Source organism: Aotus nancymaae, unplaced genomic scaffold (genome assembly GCF_030222135.1).
Source record: "Aotus nancymaae isolate 86718 unplaced genomic scaffold, 86718_ANA_hifiasm-v0.15.2.pri h1tg000011l, whole genome shotgun sequence".
Lineage (NCBI taxonomy): Eukaryota > Metazoa > Chordata > Mammalia > Primates > Aotidae > Aotus > Aotus nancymaae.
The window spans coordinates 31,215,125-31,238,308 of NW_026988422.1; the positions used below are offsets into that span (position 1 = coordinate 31,215,125).

Sequence of the window (23,184 nt, forward strand, 5' to 3'; positions counted from 1 at the left end):
GAGATATTTAAAAATAAATGCTGCAGGAAACACCAAGTGAATGATTGAGTATGGAACAATAACATTGAGAGCTCTTTTTTGAGGCTGAGTCTCACTTAGTTGCCCAGGCTGGTCTTAAACCCCTGGCTCAAGTGATACTCCTACTTCAGCCTCCTGAGTAGATTGAGAGTATTTTTTTAATTGATGTCCTCTTCCAAGGCAGTGCAGGTTTGAGCTCTTTGCTCATGATAGCTGCCTGGAATAACAGACAAATGAGAGGAAATCTCTTTATAGAGGTTTCTGAAGAAATTTAAAAAATTAACTTGTACGTTGACCTTGTAATGGAAGTGAGAACATACAGGAAAGCCCTTTGGGGAGTTAGCTTTAGAAGAGAAATACTGGGAAATACGAGTAAGCCAAGGCACTTACAGAAAAATTCCATGTTTAATTAATTGTCAGATTTAACATATCTCAGAATATATAATTTTCCATCAGAATATTGGTAACAACATTTCAGTAAACTTGGGTCTGGATACCCCAGGCTGAGTAAAAATGGTAGATTCTATTTTGTGTGAGTTCAATCAAAGAGACACAGGGGACAATTAGTCCAGTCTCTGCTTCTGTTGTTAAGCAGAGCTTCTAGCCCAGAAGCACACTGAGATGTCTTGTGTTTTTCACATCTTTAGTTTTTGAGTGCTGTACTGTACCCAAGGATGTTGCTTTTTTCACTCTGCAGAGGCATGATGTGGGACATCCCATATTGGAGACACAGATGACTTTTTGAAAGCCCGGCCTAAGACTTAATTAATATCAGTATTTCAAGTAGCTTGCAAGATTGAAATCTGTGGCTATACTGTAGGAATATAGACTTCCTGGTCTTTTTCTTACTGCCTCCAAATATAACCAGATAATCCTCTGTCTGGTTTCTTGGGAGCCAGCTGTATCTTACTTTCTTGCAGGAACATTCTAAAGGGTTCCTTCAGAAAACTTGGGAAAGTGTAAGTCTAAAGACAAACCACAGCCTGAAGCCCAGGCTGCTGACTTGAGCACAGATGGGAGAATGTTAACAGCCAAGAAATATGAGGTCTTTGGCTCTTTTCCCAGAACTGCCAGGCTAAGACCTTGGCAGAGACTCAACAGGAAACTGAACTCTATTTGCATATCCTTTTATACATGGGAGATTAAAAGCTTCAACCTTGAGTGATCACAGTTTTTGAGAATCATGATGAGGCATTAAAGAGGAGGAGGAGTGTCTCAAGGGAGGTGAGCTGGAGGCGATGCAAGGTAGGCGTGAGGTTAGCCATGACTTTCAATCCCCTTTGATTAATCATGAGTGTATTTCATTTAGTTCCTTTTTTCGATTTTATCCTTACTGGGTCACATAAAGGAATCAGCTAGGCAGGAATCTGTACTTCCTAAATCTCGGGAATCTGTCAGATTTGATCTCCTTTGTCCCATGATGGCTTGCTTCTCTTTCTTGCTGGGCAGAGACCTATAGCTTGTTAGTGCTGAAGGAAACTTAAAGATAATCTAACATGAACTCTTTACTGTACAGATGAGAATCTGAGGTGCAACGAGGTTAAATGACTTCTCTACAGTCACACACAAAGTGAAGAGTAAGAGTTCTGACATCCAAATGAAATTTTTTCTTTCCAGCAGACTGCTAGCTCTTTTTAGCAGGTGGAAGTTTCCTCAGATCTCAGACAGCTTCTTTCCGGTGTGTGATTTGGCGCAGATATCCTGAACTATCATTCCCCATCAGAACATGCATTTCCGGCAAGACAGAGGCTCTCATTCCCTGCCTTTCCCCCACCAGTTTCCCTAGATCAGGTCCCTGTAATTCTTTAGTGGAAGAAGCCAAAGGACTGGAATGAGGCTATTTACCCTTGGAACTCATTTAGGAAAACTTGGTTTTCTTGGCCAAGTATTACAATGAAAACTAACTCCATGTAGACAGCATGGGAAGAATGAGGATGGATAGCTGACTCATCACAGGTCAGTAATTAATATCATAGGTTCCTTTTTAAGGATGGGAGAAGATCTCTATTCCTAAATGCATGCATGCATTAAATGTGTCCTAAAGACTAGGGAGGCCCTGTGGGAGAGCATCCATAAAATTAGGTATGGCTGCGCTTTCTAAAGACTGAGACCCCCCTTGTCCAGCTCTTATCTCAGATATCTGAACCAAGTTTGTTGGAGAAGATCTGATGTAAAAAATTCACTCATGCAGGGCATGGGGGCTCACACCTGTAATCCTAGGACTTTGGGAGGCTGAAGCAGGAGGATCACATGAGCTCAGGAATTTAAGTCCGGCCTGAGTAATATAGCAAGACCTTGTCTCTACAAAAAATTTAAAAATGATCCAGGCATGGTGCTGCACACTGTAGTCCCAGCTACTCAGGAGGCTGAGGTGAGAAGATCACTTCAGCCCAGGAGGTTGAGGCTGCAATGAGCCATGGCCATGCCTCTGCAGTTTGACCTGGGTGACAGAGCAAGACCCTGTTACTATTGGTGAGGCTGACACTGAGCTGTGTCACCTGCATCTGTGCAAATGAAGGGCAATGAGGACACCGTCTCTTGTTGGGGAGCTAGACCCTCCCAGTGATGATCTTGCCTTTGGGACCTTCACTGTCATTAGTGCAGGGAAAGGATTTAGAGAGGTTGCGTGGGAAGAACATTCCTGATGAGGCATCTTTTAATGAAAAATGTGCTGATAGGCACTTGAGATTTCGTGGTTTGAAAAAACGCTAGTGCTCATTGGTCATGTTCTCCCCCATTCTAGGTTTTCTGTCTTTCCTTTTCTGTCTCCTTCCATCTGGAGTGGAGGGTGAAAGCACTCCACTGCAGACCATCGAGTGCTGAGAGGAACGGAGTTGGCATTACTGAGCACCTCTGCTTTTGTAGTCACTCAGGTACTTACTAGCAATTATATAATTTAATCCTTATAATAACTCTATGACATTATTATCCTTATTTTATGGATGAGGGAATAGAGGTTTAGAAAAATTAAAGCAACATTTTTCAAGGTCCCAGAACTAGTAAGTGAGGGGTTGTGATTCTAATTTTTTTTCTGATTCCAGAGCCTATGCTCTTTTCACTACTAAAAGAATTCACTTATAAAAATGTGTATGTAGTTTATAGTCCAAATTTGTAAACGTGTTCATTTTAAGGTAAGTGAAAGGACCTTGCCAAAGTTAGGGGCAATTTGTAGTTTACTGTTTTGAAATTTGACACACATTAATATTTTTGTGAATGATTAAGCCTATTTATTTTTGTATATCACCTTACCTACCTGCACTACATTGCCACCTACTTAAGACAGGAAAACTGCCTATTTAAATTGTGCCATGAGACCTTTTGTTAAGACAATGAGAAAGTTTTCACAGATCTGCAAGTGTGGAGGAGATGACGGGAGGTAGTTGTTTGGAACTTGGAGAACACTCCACTGCCATTTTTCTTTCACTTTGGCATGATCACATGATTTCCCCTTTCTGTCTTTTCTCAGCCCTTGCTTCTAAGACATTGGAGGAAAGAGACAGAAATATAGTATATCACTTTACATGTCTGCATTCTATTGCGTGATGTGGAAAAGTCACTGAATTTCTTCATTCATCAGTTTCTACATCTTCAACCACAGAAGTTGAGCCCGATGATAATTGGTTTCTCATTGTTGTGACACTCTGAGTGCACATATGTGGGGATGGATATCCTCCATACAGAAAGCATGATGATGGTTTTGATGCTGAGAAATGGACTTTCTATGAACTCAAAGATTTTACATTGATTCTTACTATAGAGCTGGGTTATTGTTATTGTGTCAGTTCTCTAATTTCAACTTACAGAGCCAGCTACACTGGCCTTTGTGGTTTCTTGTGTCCTTATTTATGAACTTGGTGCATAAAACCCTTCTTCATCTCTTTAGAAGACTGAGGCAGTTAATCCTTTATCGATCACTCATGATTCTAACACAGGTGTTATGCAAACACAGTGAGGTCTTTATGCATGAGGAGGCCTTGGCTGTGACAGAGCTTATGACAACACACACTCAGGCTGTGTCTCCTTGGGACTGTCCCTGGGGCTGCTGACTTTCCTTCTCACTGCCTCAGAGTAAAACTTCTCACTCCTGTCAGATGGCAGGTAAAGGAGGAAACTGACTCTAGGGCCTACCCTGGGCCCTGTGGTCCCAGCACATCCAGAAGCCAAGGAGGTTGAATCCCTAAAGCTCATCTAGAGATGGTAAATGCTCTCCAACCTTCTCCATAGTGGCTCTGTAGCCCTCAGGTTTCTTCTCTATGACTGGAATTTTGGAGAAGCCAGAAAAGGAAAACCAAAAACCTCACTGAGGTGAACATATGCTTTATTTCAGCTTCACAATGGAGTGAGACAGTTTTTGGGAGGCACATCAACCTGCAGGTATAGATGAGGCTGCAGATTCTTTTCCGGGGCTGCTAGAGTAGAGTCATCTGGGGACCAGCGAAAGAAATGCATCACCCACTGTGTATTTTTACCCTGATGGTTGGGGAAGAAACACTCATCAATCCACAGGATGTGGTCACGTGAAGAGGGAGAGGATCAAGGCAAAGGGCTCAAAATGCCATGCCTCATTTCATTTTCCATATGTCAGTAATCGGTGCTGTCATCTTCCTGTTCGTGGTGTAAGGTTTGGTGTTTTCAGGACTGCTTCCTTGCCAGACCCTCCCCTCCACTCCCCAACACACTTTGTGCTAATTAATGGCATTTCATCACTTAGTTTTGAAAAATGAAAGTGTGAACTACTTGTGAAAGAGCTCTTAGCAAGATAAGAAAGAAAAAAATGATTCCTTAACCCCCCAACCTATAGAAAAGCTGGTATAATATGTATCTTAAGAATATGCATGAAAATGTTATTTTTAACAGGGAGAGTCCAGCAAGCATCCACACTCCAAATATTGGGCTCCCTGCCTGCACGCAGGTCTTTGCTGAAATGTCACCTTCTCGTTGTATCCTTTCTTGACAACCTGATTTAAAATTGTAATTTCTCCAAGCCTGCCAACAACCCTCTCTCTCTCCTCGCCTGTTTTACTCCTCTCCATGGCAATTATCTCCATCTGACATATATTTTACTTATTTTATTTTATGTTTATTTCCACTAAAATATAAGCTCCTGAGATTCCGAGAGCTGTGCTTCCATTGTGTCTAGAAAAGCGTCTGGCGCATACAAGGTACTTAATAAATTGTTACTGAATGAATGCTGCTATATTCTATGAAAGCACTTTAATTTCCAAAAGTCTGTACTTTGGGTTTTTTTTTTTCTTAATAATTTGTTACCCTAGTAATATATTTAGACTGACATTTCTTTTTCTGAAAGTTATAAGTACTTACGCAATTTTGTCCTTAAGCCAGAAGGATAATTTAAACTTTCCCTATTCTCCCACATGCATGCAGGTAAAAAGAAAACTGATGACTGTTAGATTTCTTATTTAAACATAGAGTTTGAGAACCTGGCTTTATTTAAATGAATACAAGCAACTGCATGTTGGCTTGACTTCCTTTGCCCCATCACTGGGGCTTTTTCCTATCAGGTCAAGCACGCTGGGTGGCATGCTGTTCCACTGGCTGGCTGCTGCCTTGGAGCCTGGGAGCATCCAGGTCGTGCCTTCAGAGAACCCCTGCAGTGTTTCTTGTACTTTACTATATACACTGTTACCACTCATAAACATACGTGTTTGTGTATGTGTAAACTGCTAAAAAGCCCCAAAAGACCCTGTGGATTCTGCATTCTTAATACCAAAATCATTTGGTGGCGGTGGTGATAAAGTGAGAGGGAGTTAGGAATCGCTCCCTTGTTTAGGAAAACGTGTTATTGTGGCTTTTCGTTGAGAAATAGCATGCCCCAGCAAGCCTGTTTGGAGAGAAGGTTTGCAAAATTCCTTTGTGAAATAAAATAGAAATGTTTGGCTTTTTCTTTGACAGCCTCAGACTCAGGGCCTGGGGCCTTGGGACTCAAAAGAGAAAAGGTGGAGAAAGGAGAAAATCTGCTGTTCTGTTCATTTTGCCCCTACTAACATCCAGTGTACTTAGGAGCCTCGATGTCTGCTCTCCCAGAGTAAGTTATTTGGTGTTCCAGAGTACTCTGTAATCAACTCTTCAGAAAATCTTGTTACGGTCAATAGCATTTTTTTTAGTGGGTAGATGAGGCTTGGAGAAAGCCTCTCAGAAGGCAGAGTCTGCTCCAGCCTTGTGTACCACCGTGTCCCTGGCATCCAGCTCAATGCAGGGTACGTAGCACTCACTCATACTTACTTCATTCACTCATTCATTTAATACATTTATTGAGTGTCTGGTATGGGCCAAAGTTATTCTAAGTGCTGGAGTGAAAGCAATGAACAAAACAGACAAAAACTTATCCCTGCCACCAAGGACCTTGTATTCCAGTGGAGAGCCAGACATCAAAAAATAAACAAGCAAAATATTTTTTGATGGCACGCTAAATCGTGATAAATTCTCTGGAGAAAAATGAAGCAGATACGAGCGAGGTACTTGCTGGAAGAATAAATAAAGTGCTCTGACAAAAAAAAAAAGCTATATAATCGTTATCATTTCAATTAATATTTTAGGGTAATGTGTTGAATTGAAGAGTAGGAAAGGAGCCTTGATTCTGAGTTTGTTCAGCTTGTCAGTATGGAAAATTTATTATTGAGCATGTATTGTCTCAGATACTGCAGTGGACTAAGACCCTAACTAAAGCAGAGAAATTTGGTTAGAAATTAATTTCTAATCTTTACACAGTGGCTCCTGCACCTTAATCCACTGCAGTGTTTTCTGGTACCTGTGTGCTCACTTTTGAATGCAGAGACTTGGGGCTATCAGATCCCGAGCCCCATTGCTGCCTCTGTATAAGTGATAAGTCAGTGACAATGGAAAGACAAACTTGCACACTTTGCCTGACAGTAAAGATATATATGGGTGGTAAAGTCACCAACTCTATGGACCTGACAGAAACCCAGGGAATTTTTCTAGCTCTTGTTATCCTGGACCCCTATAGTTGCCACTCCAGTCAGGCCCCTGAGAAGGAGAGGAAAAGGTAGGGAATCCATGAGCACCCACAGAGAATCTAAGGGAGTCCAACAAGGGACTACCTTTGACAAGCATCAGAAGGAGGGCATATGTGGGCCAGTCTCTCATGTTTCTTATGGTGTAGCCTGGGAGAAAAGCTGCCAACCTAGTATGGGTGGTGGTCAGGAGTGTGAGTGGCAGTGGGCTGGGGAGCAGCTGCCTTTCTTCAGTCAGGGGAGTGAGCCATCTTGGGAGAACAGCCTGGAAGCTGAAATTGCAATTAGTGTTTTAAAGCAAGGGAGAGGAGACAGGGGGAAGGAGTTGAAGACCTCACCTCTTATCCCTTCTTCTGGAAACTAGCCAAGGAGTCAAAAGCAACTTCTGCATGAGCAAAGATGATTGGACTTCCCATACCTGTTCCCAGCTATCCTTTACTTGAGATGTTGCTGTAGGTAAGATATTTCTTTAGTACATTCCGCAGTCCCAGTCCAGTACCCCAGCCAGGACAATTAGACTTCCAGTCAGACCCAGATCCTGGCTCTGCTTCTGTAAGCAAGCTGTCTAGCCTCTCTGAGGCTCAGTATCCTCACTTATAAAACAGAAAGGATAATAATGACCTCACTGAGTTGTCATAGGATAAATGAGTCCATACCTGTAAAGTGGCTGCATTTTGTTGGTGCTCAGTAATTTAGTTCACTTTCTTCTCAATTATTCTTCCTTGCACTTTGCTTTTTCTTATAATAGGTAACATTTATTAAATAGCTACCATATGCAATGCAATTTATTTAGTTTCTATAATTATATATTTTACAACGCAGTGAAGATAGAACTCTTATTATCCTAATTTCACAGATGAAGAGATGCAGATGATTTCAGAAGACAGTATGAAGCTTATGTCAGGATCACAAACCTCAGAAAACATTTGAGAGGTCATTTGGGACCACTGCTCTGTTGTCCCAGTTTTTTGACAGATGGTCACAGAGCGTCAGTTTGAACAGGTTTGGTGGTGAAGGCACAGCCCCTGTTGTCTCTTGCTTCTGACACATCCTGGAGGTAGTCTTCTCTATGGGTCCCCCATTTCCCCAAATTACATGCTGTGTCCTCTGCTGTAGCATCCAGAATCTCAAATGTGTCACCCTCCCTTACTAACTGTGCTACTTTGGGCAAGTATTTTAGGTTTTCTGGGCTTTGGGGTTCTATTTTGTAAAATGAGGACAAGAATAGAAAATGAATACTAGGGTTGTTGTGAAGATTAATCATATAACACATGTTGAGTGCTTAGAATGCTGCCTGGCATATAGTAAACGCTCAACAGATATTAGTTGTTATTACAGCAGACATACAGTTTTATGGATTTGTCCAGATATTTTTTCCCCTCCTTCTCCTTAGAGACATTCTTCCCAGTCTCTGTTAGAGGGAGTCACTGGGGGTCTTGCTAGGAATCCATATTGCAGGCCTTACAAACCATGGCTCCACAACTTTGACATCTGCATAACCAGCTTTCCAGATGTCATTCTTTTTCCAAAATCATGATTTCAAACTGGGAGAAGAATTGTATCCTCTTCATGTTGGAGATGCACTCCACCTTCCTGCTTATTATTCATTCAAAGAAGGAGAATTAAATCTGAGTGGCAGGAAGTGGGCTTGACGAGTCATGATAGATCCTCTGTTTAAATATATCCCGGGAAGGCTGGGTCCAAACCCCTTCCTAGATCATGGGGCTCAGAGTGCTGTATCTGGATGGGAATTTGGGAAACTGACTTTGACCAAGGGCAGAGCCAATATCCAGGGCCTTGCAGATCATTCAGCCAAAGAAGCTGCCCAATGGGGTGGGGCAGAGAGGCAGAAGGCAGGTTCCAGGCCTATGGTGGGATCAGGCATCAGGTCAGAGTAGGGAGGTTTGGGATGAAGAGTAGAGAAGAGAGATTTTTCTGAAGGTTTAGAATATAGCTGTTTGGGGAGATAAATGATAAATGAAGAGACTTGTGGCTATCAGACCCTAAAATGGGGGCAGTCATAACTAAAATGCATGGAACAATGATACATTATAACATATATATAAAATGTGTATGTATAAAATGTGTATTATATATATGTGAAAGGTCAGGCAGAATCATGAGAGGAGAGAGGATTGGGAAGACTCCTGGTAAAACAGTGAAAAGCCCTGACTGAAACCAAGTAAGGTGTGGCAAGCCCTGTCAGCCCCTTTGTACTTCTGTGGAAGACAGGATATTTGACTAGAGGGGTTTGTTGAAGAACGTTTTCTTTAGATATTGCCTGAAGTAGTCCAATGAAGCCTAAAAAATCAAATTTGCGTTTAAAAAATATTTTTACAACTGTATTGAGTTATACTTGATGTGAAATGAACTGTACATGTTTAGAGTGCCTAATGTAATGAATTTGATATGCCTGTACATCTGTGAAACCATCACCATAATCAAGCCACTGAAAATATCTATCACTACAAGTTCTTATAAGGCTATTTCATAAGGTGAGTGGTAGATTTTCTAGATGAAGACAGAAGGAAGGCTGATTTCTCCCTCAGGTTCAGCCTTGGAGTAGAGAGCCCTGTCAATCATCTAAATCTGGAAAATCACATTGCTCAAGATAAAAGTGCAGTATTAAATTGAGCTGTCCATAGAAGGATAAGGAAGTGCGAGTTGAAGCAATTTTTCAATGTTTTGTTTCTAGTACATGTGGATGTAAACAGATAGAGAAGAAAGGGAGGGCAAAATACCTTATCCAGCTTGGGCCCAGGAGTGCGAAGCTGCAGTGAGCTATGATCGTGCCACTGCACTCTAACCTGGGTGGCCGAACAAGAACTCTGTCTCACAAACAAGACAAAACAAAACAAAACAAAACAAAATATCCAGTCAGTAATCATCAAAACAATACAGCATGCTAGATATGGAGCCTTTCCTTCCACATTGGGTAAGATGACAGATAGTGTACATATTTGAACCGAAGGAGGGAGACGAGCCTCCCTGCCTTGCCAGTCCTTTTCCTCTAGAATGCGTAGATTCAGAGGCATGTGGCTGGGGAAAAACTGGATGTCACCCATAGTTGTACATTATAAGGTGCCTCCTTAATCTATGCTATACCTTAAGCACTGTGGCTCTGTGGGCAAACCTTTTATGAGGTTCCAAGAAAATTGTTACAGTAGATGCTACAATTCATTTTTTTGGCTCCATCTCTCCTCTCTTCTGTTCCACTGGCGGCTGCCTATCTGAGCGCCATGGGAAAGCATGGGCAAGCTGAATGACTGAGCCTGAAAGAAAGGTAGGAATACTAGCTTTCTCTGGTCCCCATTTCCTAAATTATTTATTCAAGAGAAAATCATGATCTTGTTGGAACTGCTGCTCTACATGGATGGCAATGGTTTTTGAGCTGCTCAGAAGTAGAGCTGCAGCAGGGTGGTAGTCACTGGCACAGTAGTAAGACCCTTCATCTCTCTCTGATGCTGCAAGAATCTCAAGTACAGCCTGGTCCTTTTCAACATCAATTTCACCTTGGAAACCATCCTTGAAACCAGGGCCATAGATGTCCTTTTCTCGGTATATGAAAGTCATTGTGTTACCTTGGGTCTTCCTGTACCAGTTGATGTAGTAGTTAGTGATCGCTTCTCCTTTCATGGAGCACCTGAGGGTAGCAGGGTCCCCCAATGACACAGTGACTGTTTGGTGTTCAGGCACCAACTCAATGGCTGACATGACTCCTGAAAGAAAAGACACAGGAGGAGAGCTCAGTGAGGGCTGGGGGCTGAGGTCATTGAGTAAGGAGCGCAGTCCATGAGTACCAGGTCCTGGGAGCCTTGATGCTTCTTTGCTGCTGAGTCTTGCCTGGCTGAAGTTCCAGAGTCTGCCTTACCTGCCCAGAAGAGGGAGAGATGGATGAGGGAGCAGATCTTCTCCATGGCTCACTCAGAGGCAGCTCTGCCTCCCAACCACCTTCTGGCTGGCCCCTCCTCTGAGCTGACACACTTGTGACTGAGGAAGTCAGTCCCTAATCAGCAACTGTTTCATTCCCCAGAGAAGTCTAGCTGATTACAGGAGGCTTGCAGGGCCTGCTGCCTGTTAATGGGATGACAGTACCACTTTCAAGACCGATAGTGTGATTCAGGTAAGTTAGGCCAACGGAGAGGAGGTTAAGGCAGGTTATTTAATTGATAACAAGTTTTCTGCTTCCTGTCCTAGATGTTAAATTTGCTATTGCTGTTACAGTTTCAAATGAGATGTTCATATTAGACACTTTGTGGTGATGTTAACAGTTGATACCAAGAAGAATTATTGACATTTACAGTTGTAATCAAAAGAACCATCAAATGAGGAGATCGATAGTATGTGCACAAAGACTCTGAAGATGTAATGATTGTTGTGTTCACTGCAAACTCCCTCTAGGCAAAGTTGGATCAGGGTGATTTACCCATGTGTTAAAGAGCAATCCAATGAAACATTGTCTTCCAAATGTGAACCAGAGTTTCCTGGTCTTTATTGAGCTCATCTATTTCCTTTTCTGAAGGGTTCTTAGGTTACCTATATTAAATTACACAAAGGAAAGTATTGTAAAAACTTAGAAACCACCACTACATCCCAACTTATGACAGGCTAAATTTACCTGGACTTCAAAAGAGGGAAGTAGTTGGAGTTTTGGGACCTACGCCTTTGAGTTTAAAGGTCAATCTTTGAAATTTTGAAATCAAACAGGTAAATTAACAATGGGAATGAGAGAGTGCAGCAGGAGCTGGGAAGAGGGTCACTGGTAAGCAAAAAGGCAGGAGCAAAGGTGGCATTCCATATTGGAGGGCGGGTGCAGGGCTTACATAACCATTACATTCCCAGGTTAGTTGAGGAAAGACCCACCTAAGCTTTCTTAAGTTCCCCAGTGTGACTAGGACCAGACTGCCCTGAAAAAAATCCAGATAGGAGCAGCTCAGGTTTCTTGACTCCATGGTAGTTGCTCTCCCACCCACTCCTGCCTCACCTCACCTTGCACAACTGCTCATCCCACCTACTGCTCTTGGAGGACTGTGAGCAAGTACTCAAGATGGTCACATTCTTCGATGTTATAAATTGTATCCTCAGCACCTCCCTCCCCTGGCAGAACATAATGGTGTCTGCTGTCTATAGCTCTTTGAAAGTTGCCAAGGTCAATCTGTTTGGACTGAAATACTTGACCTTTTTCTATCAGGCTGCCTAGTTCTTGGCACATCCTATAAACCTAATCATTCTTACTACATACCAGACCCTGAGGATTCACTGATGAATGGCAGACACGGTCTTTTCTCTCATGGAGCTTGTGTTCTAGCACGAGAGTCAGTCATCACTTAATGATTTTCATAATTCATTCCTCCGTTGCAGCTGTAAGTATTCTGCAGAAGCAGAAGGATTATGAGAGCATGTTTCAGAGGCCAGGTTTGGTTAGGAGGTCAGGGAAGGCTTTCCTGAAGAGAAAGTGGCGTTGCAGTTGAGACTGAGTCTGTTTGCCCCTGCACATCCACTCTTCTTCTCGCTCTAGAGGCCTGACCTTAATTGGCAGCATCCACCTGCTTCTCCATCCCATTTGGTTTGGCCAATGGAGACACCTTCAGGAGACTGGAGGGAAGGAGGAATGAATTCATTCACTCACCTTCCTCCACTGGAAGCTACAGTTCCTCTTCCACAGCTGCAGGTTTCTGTAAAGGCTCCTCCCCTACACGCTTTAGGTCTGGCGTGGTAGCGGTTCTTTGTTGCCAGCCTTGGGTGTTTCACCACCTTCTTTTTGGTCTCCCGTAACCCTTCTGTATTAATTTCCTATAGTGGCCTTAACAAAGTATCACGAACTGGGTGGTTTAAAACAACGTAAATGTATTGTCTCACAGTTCTGGAAGCTGGAAGTCTGAAATCAAGGTGTCAGCTGGGCCGTGCACCCTCTGAAACCTGTAGGGGAAGCTCTCCTCTTCCTAGATTTTGGTGGTTTGCTGGAAACGCTGATGGTCTTTGGCTGCGTGCGCAGCTGCATCACTCCCGTCTTCGTCTGCACTGTGGTTTTCTCTCCCTGTGTGTCTTTCTCTTCACTTGGCTGTCTTACAGAATACCAGTCATATTACATTAGGGGCTCACCATACTCCAATATGAGCTCATTTAAACTAATTACATCTGCAGTGACCCTATTTCCAAATAAGGTCACATTCTAAGGTACTGGGAGTTAAGGCTTCAGTATGTCTTTCCTTGGGAGACACAGTTTAATCCGTAACACCTGCTCACATCTTTGTAAAACTCTCTTTCACTAAACTCTCTCTAATCACCCCCTAGAGTGCCCTGTCTCCTGCTGGGACCCTGCCTGAAACAGGTATGGGGCATGGGTAGGGAAATAACACTCTGTGTAACAAATGAGGACATGCATACAAAAAGCCTTGAGGCAGAAAGAAGTACAGAGGGCTTAAAGCTGTATTAATATCAAAAGAGCAGTTAGCAGGGCTCAGATAAGCCTGTCTTTCTAGATAATTATTGTTGAATTATCTCAAATTATTCAGGAAGTCATTTTGAAAAGGCCCAAGAATGTGTATTATGTTTGTGACTGTGATTTATATCTTCCACTGGTTAGAGGTAATTTTAAGAATTTATTGTTAATGGCCAAAAACAACCTTCCTCTAGGCCTGACTAAGAGAGAGAGCTGGTGTGAACAATAAATCAGAGCCAGAGGGAGGAGACAGTACAGGAGAGGGTAGGTGATGATGTGGTGGGAGCTGGGCCAGAGTGCAGCTAGTGCTTCACCGGGTCAGGAACAGTCAGCTTGGCCTGGGCCTGGGGCAGGATAAGATGGAATTTAAACAAAAACACAGCCTGTCTCGGGGTGCCCAGGTAGAAGGTAGAAACATCCGCCAGGGCTCTGCCCTAGGACCCAACTGTCCTCTGGCCCTGTGCAGGCTGTGTTCTTTGTGCTCAGTCATTCCTTCATGTCAAGGCCAGCAATTATGCCATAGCCTCCTTGGCCCTGTCAAGGGGATATCTGTCCCTTCATGTGATTTCTAGGAAAAACTAATTTTTTTATACTCTGGAAAATGGGAGAAGATAACTCATAGGATTTCTGTGAGAAATAAATGAAATTATACTTGTAAACACTTGGCTCATTGCTTAATGATGTTAATTTTCTCCTTGTCATACAAATAGTGATACCTGAGACTTGAACAGTTAGTAGGAGAGGCAAGAGTCGTTTTGGGGGCTTTATCAATTCTCCCCCCATAATCTCCATCTTTCCAGAATGGAAAGTTTCCCATTCTTTGATGTCTTTCCCAATCTTATGTGCTATGAAAATACAGCCTTAAGGCAAGTTCCTGAGGCATCTTCCAACCAGGTTGCTATCTTCAGCCCCTCTGCAGAAACTTGGAAGCTGCCATTGCATATTGTGTTGTATGATTTGTAAATGCTGCCTCACGTTTGTTATTTAGTCTGTACTTATCTCTGGTGTAATCCCCCCAAAGCACTCACTGTACCCATACTGGTCTTCAAAAATTCTTATCGAAGTGAAATAATATCTTCTGTCCACAGGATGTCTGATCCGAAAGCATATTGAAGTCCATTACACACAAGAGCAAAAGAAGAGCAGGAAGGAGCTCAGTGCCAAGATTATAGCCACAAGAAGGACACTAGCTCTTAGGGCTGCGGCTCTAAAGACAGGCCAGGTCATTACAGGAATGTCTGCTCCCTTAGCCTTGCCAGACAGAGGGGGGTTAAGAAAGGAACTGCTGACCCTGATATGCAAACTGCCACGGGTACTTCCTGCCTTTCTATCTGCATCAGATGGCTAGCGATGAATGGCTGTAAAGTTGATGTAATTTATATTTCATTTTCAGGGCCACAGTGCGGGTTGGGAGCACCAGACAAATCAACCAACAAACAGATTGAAGAGTGATGGAGAAAGCTGTGTTTTGGGCCTCATTGGGAACAGAATGGAAGAGCTGAGGGTGGAAGGGACCTTAGCAAGTCTTCGGATCCATGTTTCAACCTGCATTTCCCCATAACCTCAAGCAGAGAGTTGCTTTTCCTGTTCTTCAAATGAGTTCCTTGAATTCACACTCTATTTCTTTGAATTTGCACAGACTGTTGAGGAACAGGAGGCGGGGTCACCCTACCTCTGCTCAGACAAACCTGGAAGAGAAAAATTTTACATAGAATACAGGGCTGGAAGAGGCCTGGGAACTTGGGGATCCCCTTTCCGCACTGCCCAGTCTAGATTTCAAGAGGCTCAGTCAGTGAGCCTGACTGAGTGGAGACCAATGCTGCAGTGGAGACCACTGAATTTGGATTCAGGAATCTGAGTTTACACCTGACTCCTCCTCTTACTTGCAAGTCACTCACCACACCAGGCCTCAGTTTCCTGGACGATAAATGGGGATAACATTGTCCCATGTGGTTGCTGGTGGTCATGAAATTACGCACAAGAGCACACCTTGTAATCTAACTTAGACCTGTACTAACCTAGAATAGCTGACAAGGGTGGAAGGTGAGAGGGGTGGACTTCAGTGTGTGACTTACCTAGAGGCCCAGGAGAGTCACCTTGGATAGGGCAGCACTTATGAGTCTCCTGCTTTCCCAGTGTGGCTCTGAGAATCTTCAGGAAGAACTGGCTGGTTGAATTCTCAACTCTACCAAGAAAGGTGTGCTGGAGACCAGACCGTAGAAGTCTCCTTGTTGATGTACAAGAATCAGGAAGCCATCTCGGGTCCTCTTTACCAGCACATACTGTAATTATTCATCTTCTCCCCTGTCAATTGGCACTGGAAAATTTTGCTTCTTCTAAAAGGAACAAATGTCTCTAGCTCTTATTGCTCCAACAAGGTGTCTGGCTTGATTCGTAAAATAAATAAATAGATTGATATAATAAATAAATCAAGGTAAAAGGAAGATAGAGAAATTGAAGAACCACATCAGAGTATCAAGGACTGGGGTACCAGTGTGGGAACCACCTTCCTTTTCAGTCTTCCCACAAACTCTCCCTGGGACAATTTCATCAGAGGAATCATTCATTCATTCATTCATTCATTCATTCATTCATTCATCCATTCATCTATTTGGCAAGCCTCCACTGGCTTGTGTGGTATTCTCAGTGCTGGGCTGGTTCTTTGGGGAGGAGAGTGATTTGGTCTCTCAGGGGCTTGCCAGACCCGGGGAACACAGGGCCTGTGGTTCCGAGGCTCCAGGGCTGCTCTCAGCTGAGCTGTAGGAGGACAAGAGGGCAGATCTCCCCCAAAGCTTCCCTGGAGGACTGAAGCATTCTCCTTCCGGGACAGTCTCTTGTCCCTTTCTTCCACATCTAAACCTTCAGTGTCTCTGCGACTAGCCTATGTACTCTTGGGCTTGCTTGCAGACCTTGAGGAAATGAGCCTAAATCAGCAAATGCCCTGTCCTCAGACAACAGCCTCACTAGTTGTGCATGCAGTTTGGGTCCTTTCTCTTTTTGCTGCACATGGCAGCGTCTTCCTCCTACAATGAGGCCAACAGCTTGGCAGGGGTGATGTTGATATTTAGCTTCAGACTGCTGCTAATGCTTTCCCTCATATTTGTGAATGCTTCTTTTGTTTTTTATTGTTTTATACTTGTTTTGGATCTTAAATTTATACACCAATGCAGCTGCTTCCACGGAAGAAGGATATACTTTGCCAAAATGCCAATCTCTCATAAGATAAGAGCCTGTAGCCATGGCACAAGATCTAACAGAAGATATTACTGCATTAAATGTAATTTTTAGCAGCAGTTAAGTGTCTGCTGTAGTACTCTGTTCATGTCAAGTGCCCTGCAAATGTTGATGCTGGATAAAAGAAAACACAAAACAAAACAAACATAATGGGAAGGTGGAGTAAGTAGATTGGGCAGTGAAAATTAAATGAGAAAAAGCAAAGTTAGAGCATGAAAAAAGGTTTAATGGAGTATTATAGAATTATCTACTGAAAGGATGAAGTAGAATAAACTAAAAATAAAAAGGCAATATAACAGCTTAGATAAGAGGAATGTGGAGGCAGAGAAAAGCTGGAGAGGTAATGAGGACAATTACCTCCATGCAGTGGTTTTCAATCTTGGACCCACATTGGGACCACCTGGGGAGTTTTCGGAACTACTGAAGCCTGGGTGCCACCCCTGTAGAGTCTGATTTCGTTAGTCTGAAGTGGGTTCTGGGCAACAGGATTTTAAAAACTTCCTTACATAATTCTGATGTGCAGCCAGGGTTGAAAACCACTGTGTAATAAAAAGAATTACAGGACAGTAAAGGTTTATACACTGTTGTACTCAGGGAACAAGGTAGAGGTGAAACCTGTGACCATAGGGCCTGCTGTGGCATCGGGGTCTGCCAGTCTTCTGCTCCTTGTCCTTTCTCTATGACCAATGCAGACCCCCTACAGCTCTCCTGCCTGGTGATTGCTCACTTCTTACAAACCAGAGGGCACATAGCTCTGGTTAGGTCAGCATCAACCATCTTCCTGTTTCCTTGATCTCTTTCAACAGTACTGGGCACTTAGTGGGTGCTTAGTAAATATTTGCTAGGTGCTATCATACCTGGCATTCTGGGTCCTTCTGTGCTAGATGAAATGGGTTAAGTCTGTGTTCTGGGTTCCTCCTCCTAATTTTGCCCTGACCTTTCAGATAGAAGTTTTGTCCTATCCAGCTCCCTTTTGAGAGGTAGAGTTCAGCTGGGGAGCCCACTAGCTGGGATTCCTTACACTGGGATGTCACTCTGTGTGTGTGTGAGATGGAACCTAGCCTGTAGCACATTGGACTCACAGAGTAATGGGTTCTTGCTATATTTCAACTTTGCATTCTTTTTTCTTCTCTCCATTTCTCCTTCCTTCCTTCCTCCCTTCCTCTGTTTTTGTCTTATAATTCCCAGGCTCATGGCAGACCATAATAATCCAAGGATACCTACCAATAGGAGTGAAAATGTGTCTAGTTCCCTGAAATGGCCACATGTTTTTGGAGGGAGATAGATTGCTTTCTGCTCTCCTGGAATTGCAGATTTCACAGTGAAGATTTGCTGCCCCCCGGGAGAGCATTGGGTGGAATGTAAAGTTACTGTTGTCTCTGGAAATCCTCTTTGATTTGTTCTGCTTGCTGGAAGTCTGTGGGGGTCTGCTGGACCTCAGGTTGAACTTGGAGAAGCCATGAGACAGGTTTTCATGCTAACAATAGACTAGTCCTATGTTTTTGTTGGTAGAAGCCCATTTATAAAAAAGAAAACAATGGTAATTGTGTACTTCCATTCAACAATATCCCAATACAGAGATAAAAACTGGAAAAACCTGGATTGGGAGCAGATGGAAAATGAGTTTAAAAGGGCCTGAACAGGAGCTCCTCCCTCTTTGTAGTAGTCCCTGCATACAAGAAAATGTACTTCCCACTTTCCTCCTCTAAAATGGAGCAAAGAATTTTGCTCACGGTTCTTGGTTGGGAGTAGGCGGAGGGCATAACTCAGGGTTAGAGAGAATATAAATGCTATTTTCTTCTCCTTTGGTGGTGGGACTTATGGAAATGTAGAATGTTTAGTGTTTAGAGAGAGCTCAAATTTTGTAGCTGGAATCATTCTTCTGTGGAATTAAGATTTTATTTTACAGATCTTATATTCCTTCAGTTGTCCGATTACCCCTGGGGCACCACCAAGGATGGGCCCTCACCTCCCAGAACCCTAAGGAAACTCCCCATTTCATCTGCTATGGGGGAGCAAATAAATACTCTTCATCCTTCAATCCACGGGAGAGAAGAAAGCTGTAGGAGCATCTCTGGGAGTGAGACCCTCCCCCAATCCACCTCCAGAGGGAGACAGCGAGATGCCCCTATCTGCTGGGCTGAGTCTATGATGCCAGAGGAGGGGAGAAGACAGATAGATGCAGACTTATCCTCATTCCCTTGGGAGATGAGTGGTGGGTCTGGCCCTCCGTGCCAGGGGCTCCCACAGCTGATTGACACAAAAACTGGCATCACCCAACAGTTCCACAGGTACCTCCCAGCTCTTGAGCTAATACACCTACTACTTTTTTTTTTTCATTTCCACTGTTTATTTATTTATTTATTTTTTATCGTATTTTAGATTTTGGGGTACATGTGAAGAACATACAAAATTGTTGCATAGGTAGACACGTGGCAGTGTGATTTGCTGCCTTCTTCCCCTTCAGCTATATCTGGCATTTCTCCCCATGCTATCTCTCCCCACCTTCCCACCCCCTGCTGTCCCTCCCCTATTTCCCCACAACAGACCCCAGTGTGTAGTGCTTCCCTCCCTGTGTCCGTGTATTCTCATTGTTCAACACCCGCCTATGAGTGAGAACATGCAGTGTTTGATTTTCTGTTGTTGTGTCAGTTTGCTGAGAATGATGGTTTCCAGGTTTATCCATGTCCCTACAAAGGACACGAACTCATCATTTTTGATGGCTGCATAATATTCCATGTACGCCTACTACTTTTTGCTTAGCTTTATTACAGACTGGGAGGAAAAAGGAATGAGGCTACCAAAACATGGAGTCAGAGCTAACTAAGGAAACAATGCAAGAGCAACATGGAATCACTGCAGGATACTTTTGGGAAGGCAGCTGTGTAGATTTAAAAAAAAGTGGCTCTGAGTGTAGCTTTGGGGGCTATAAGAAGAGAGTTCCTAAACCATTAAGTGGGAAAGTGAGTACAGTATTTGAGCGGGATCTTAGACCTACAGCAGCTTGGGCCACTATAAACCAGTGTCCTGGTCATGTCCCAGGAACCTCACCCACTATGCATCTGTTGCAATCCTGTTGCAATGATCTGCACACCTCAGACATTCTTGCTGGTTATGTGGGGTTTATATTGAGTTTGGTGGCATGTGGGGACAGGTGTGGGGCAAGGATTAGAGTAAATACACTTTCTTTATAACATTCACCATGGCTAGAGACGCCACAGTGCAGAATGGTTGTTTTATAATCACCACTGTACTGCTGTGTGAAAGCCTAGTTTAGAATGCAAGTGCTGTTATATTCATCATGTATATGACAAGTTAAAGGGCTCTTAACATTGAGCTATGTAATGAATGTTTAGTATGAGTGAATGAAAAGATTATTGAATAGAAATACAAGCTATCCAATTGGCAGGGCTTTAACTGCAAAGTATTCTGAGAGTTAGCACACATGCATAACTGAGTAGTGACTGTGGGAACTTGGGAAGTTACCAAAGGAGAGCAAGGAAAATATTATGTGCAGCAAGATTACTCTTGCAGTGTCCAGGCTGTGGTGAGAAACCAGAGATGTAGTCTAACAAAAGATGCACAGGGAATGGCGCATGCCAAGGTGATTGACTAGAAGAACCTGGGGAAAGAGGATTTTTGGAAGACTCAACTGGCAACCATCTCTCTGTCAGAATACCTTTTTTAAAAAGGTGACAGCTTAGGCTGGGTGTGGTGGCTTACACCTGTAATCCCAGCACTTTGAGAGGCCAACGCGGGTGGATCACGAGGTCAGAAGATGGAGACCATCTTGGCTAACATGGTGAAATCTCGTCTCTACTAAAAATACAAAAAAATTGGCCAGGCCTAGTGGCACGCACCTGTAGTCCCAGCTACTCTGTAGGCTAAGGCAAGAGAATTACTTGAACCTGGGAGGTAGTGGTTGCAGTGAGCTGAGATTGTGCCAAAGCACTCTAGCCTGGGTGATAGAGGGAGACTCAGTCTTAAAAAAAAAGGTGGCCGGGTGTGGTGGCTCACGCCTGTAATCCAAGCACTTTGGAGGCCAAGGCTGGCGGATCACCTGAGGTCGGGAGTTCAAGACCAGCCTGACTAACATGGTGAGACCCCGTCTTAAAAAAAAAAAAATTTTAAAAAAAAGGTACCAGCTCACATCCCAGATTGGTAACCCAGAGGCTGAGCTGAGTCGCAGCTGCAGCGTGCTCAGATAACTGTTGCCTTTATTGAAACCTGCAGTGTTTGCATTGACTCACAACATGGTTGGGGACTCAGCTGGACAGCATACTAAATGCCAAGCAGAAATTCCTAGTGCCACCATCTGCCCAGAGGACTCCTTGTTAATAAATATTATGGCATAAACTATATGTTTATCCAGGGAAATGCCATGGGAAAGTTACACTAGCAGAAAGGGAAAATACAGTCTAAAATGCCATGGCGGTTGAAAAATGTGTTTTCGTGAAGGAGATGCAATTCAGTCAATTTTCCTTCGACTTTGACAGGTTAAACTCTTAAGTTTCGTATGTGGAGGCTAAGTCAAAAATGTTTTCAGGCAAACAAGATGAGAAAAAGCAGCCTTTGTATATACACACAAGGGAGTGGTGCAAAGGGACCAATGTCCACACTGTAGTCAAGGCCTCCCTGTGTGGTAAGTCAGGGACCCAGACTCACTCAGATGGCTCATCCAGCACAAAAAGGCTCTTGGATTTTCTCTAGTCGGTACTTAGGTTCTATCAGTCCTCTTTTCTTCTAAGGGCATAGGAAGCCTTGGCTGATTTTGACTGGTAAAGGAGGCCTTGGGAGAGGCTTAGAAAAGAATGGGATTAAAATGCAGAGGAAGGACCAGAAGTGCAGCTGCCACATGCTATTATTAGAACTGATGGTGAAACACCTTTCTGCAATCCAGGGAGCCTTCCTCTTCTGACCTCCTCTTTGGCCCTGAATCTAATCCTCTAAATGCTGAGGAGTCAACATTCCATGGTTGAATTGTACTCTGGTTGGGTGGGAGCACTTTAGGCAAGCCCCTTGGCACCTTCTTTTTGTCTTTTTATTTTAAAGTAGGGAATAGATCCAAGTGAAGGCTATTGTGAAGAGTAAGTCATCCATGGCTGTAACATGCCAGCATTGCCAGATGGGGTGCGGGAACGTAGGCAATTTATAAAACCTTTGCGGCAGCTGCTGTGACCACAAGGGATGATACTGGCTCAATTTAGCATTTTGAAACTTAAGTATTCACCTCATGCTAATGTATGTAGCTGTGTTCTCTCATTTGAGGTTGTTCATTTGGAAATACAGAAGGATGAGGCATTATTCCTTCAAATAAAATATTCCCTTTCATTACATCTGTGTCTCAGTGATCCCTAAAGCAGAAATTCAGTTCAAACATTAAATTCAATAATCATATATTAAACAGTTACTCTGCAATGCACTATGGAAACTGAAGATGAAACAGATAAAGGATCCCTGCCTCGGGGGTTTATAAATTAGGAAGAGGATGAAGGAAGTATGCAAACAATCATGGCAAAAGGGAAAACACATAAAACAACTCAAGAGAGGTAAGTGCTTAGGTGGTTCAACTGCGGGAAGATTGTACCCTCAGAGGAGAGTTTTGCATTGGAGATAAAAATTTGGGAGTCATGGGCACATATGTGAAATTAATGCTGCGAGGGTGAATAAGATCATCTAGGGAGAGATCGAGAAGAGAAGATAGACCCAGGCAAGGGCCCTGGCTGCTCTAGTATTTAGAAGCTGGATAGTGGAGGAAGAGCCAGCAAGGGGGACTGAGAAGGAGAAGCCAGTGATGTAGAGGAAAATCAGCCAAGTGTGGCATCTCAGAAGCTAAGTGTGAAAATCATTTCGAGGAGGAATGGGTGGCCAACGGTGTAGCTCACACTGTTGGGAGGTTGTATGATCACTGGCTATTCACTCGTGTGCTTGTCCTGTGTCTGTCTCCTCTTATTTTAAATGGATAAGTCCACAGGGCAGGCTGCTTGTCTGTTTTGCTCACACCATGTACTCAATGTCTGGCACAGCACTTGGCACATAGTAGGACTCAAGATATATTTGTTGCAGAAAGAAAGGAAGGAACAAAAGTCTAAGGTGTTTATACTTAATTCATTAGACAAAGAGTAGAATCTGAATAACATTTTCAGGTTTCTGACATTGAGTTTGGCCTTAGCAAAAAATGCAAGCCTTCTTTTTGAGGCCTGTACAGACCCACTGGCCTTACACAGAGCTCCTCTCAACATCATTAGGTATCCTTCAGTCTGGATGCACAGAAATAAGGAAACAGCAGGAATCTACCTGACTGATTCCCACATAATCCTTTGGGACAGTATTTGCCTATAGAATTTCATGAGGTCTCAGTGGCTGTGCCATTACAAAAAGAATTCTGTAATTCCAATCCCAGGTTAAATAGGTATCTTTACAGCAGGGGTTCTAAGAGCATTTAATATGGTAATAAGAATTGTAAGTACTAAGAGGAGGCTATTAATACGCAGCATT

General features: G+C 43.3%; 2 long non-coding RNA genes and 2 gene segments (V, D, J or C); 2 read left to right on the forward strand and 2 right to left on the reverse strand.

The window, feature by feature from the left end:
• The window catches only part of LOC105726726 (T cell receptor delta constant-like), a 42,023-nt gene extending 31,017 nt beyond the window's left edge, over window positions 1–11,006 (reverse strand). Inside the window, 3 exon segments of the C gene segment in view lie at window positions 8,439–8,445; window positions 10,422–10,729; window positions 10,882–11,006. Of these exon segments, the coding sequence occupies window positions 8,439–8,445; window positions 10,422–10,729; window positions 10,882–10,927 (361 nt within the window).
• The window catches only part of LOC105726735 (T cell receptor alpha chain constant-like), a 334,902-nt gene that overhangs the window by 114,282 nt on the left and 197,436 nt on the right, over window positions 1–23,184 (reverse strand).
• The window catches only part of LOC105726892 (uncharacterized), a 105,303-nt gene that overhangs the window by 47,329 nt on the left and 34,790 nt on the right, over window positions 1–23,184 (forward strand). The window lies entirely within an intron of this gene.
• Window positions 1,176–14,764, forward strand: LOC135274235 (uncharacterized). The gene is made up of 3 exons (XR_010342031.1): window positions 1,176–1,263; window positions 5,932–6,064; window positions 14,541–14,764. It is a non-coding gene; the product is annotated as an uncharacterized LOC135274235 (long non-coding RNA).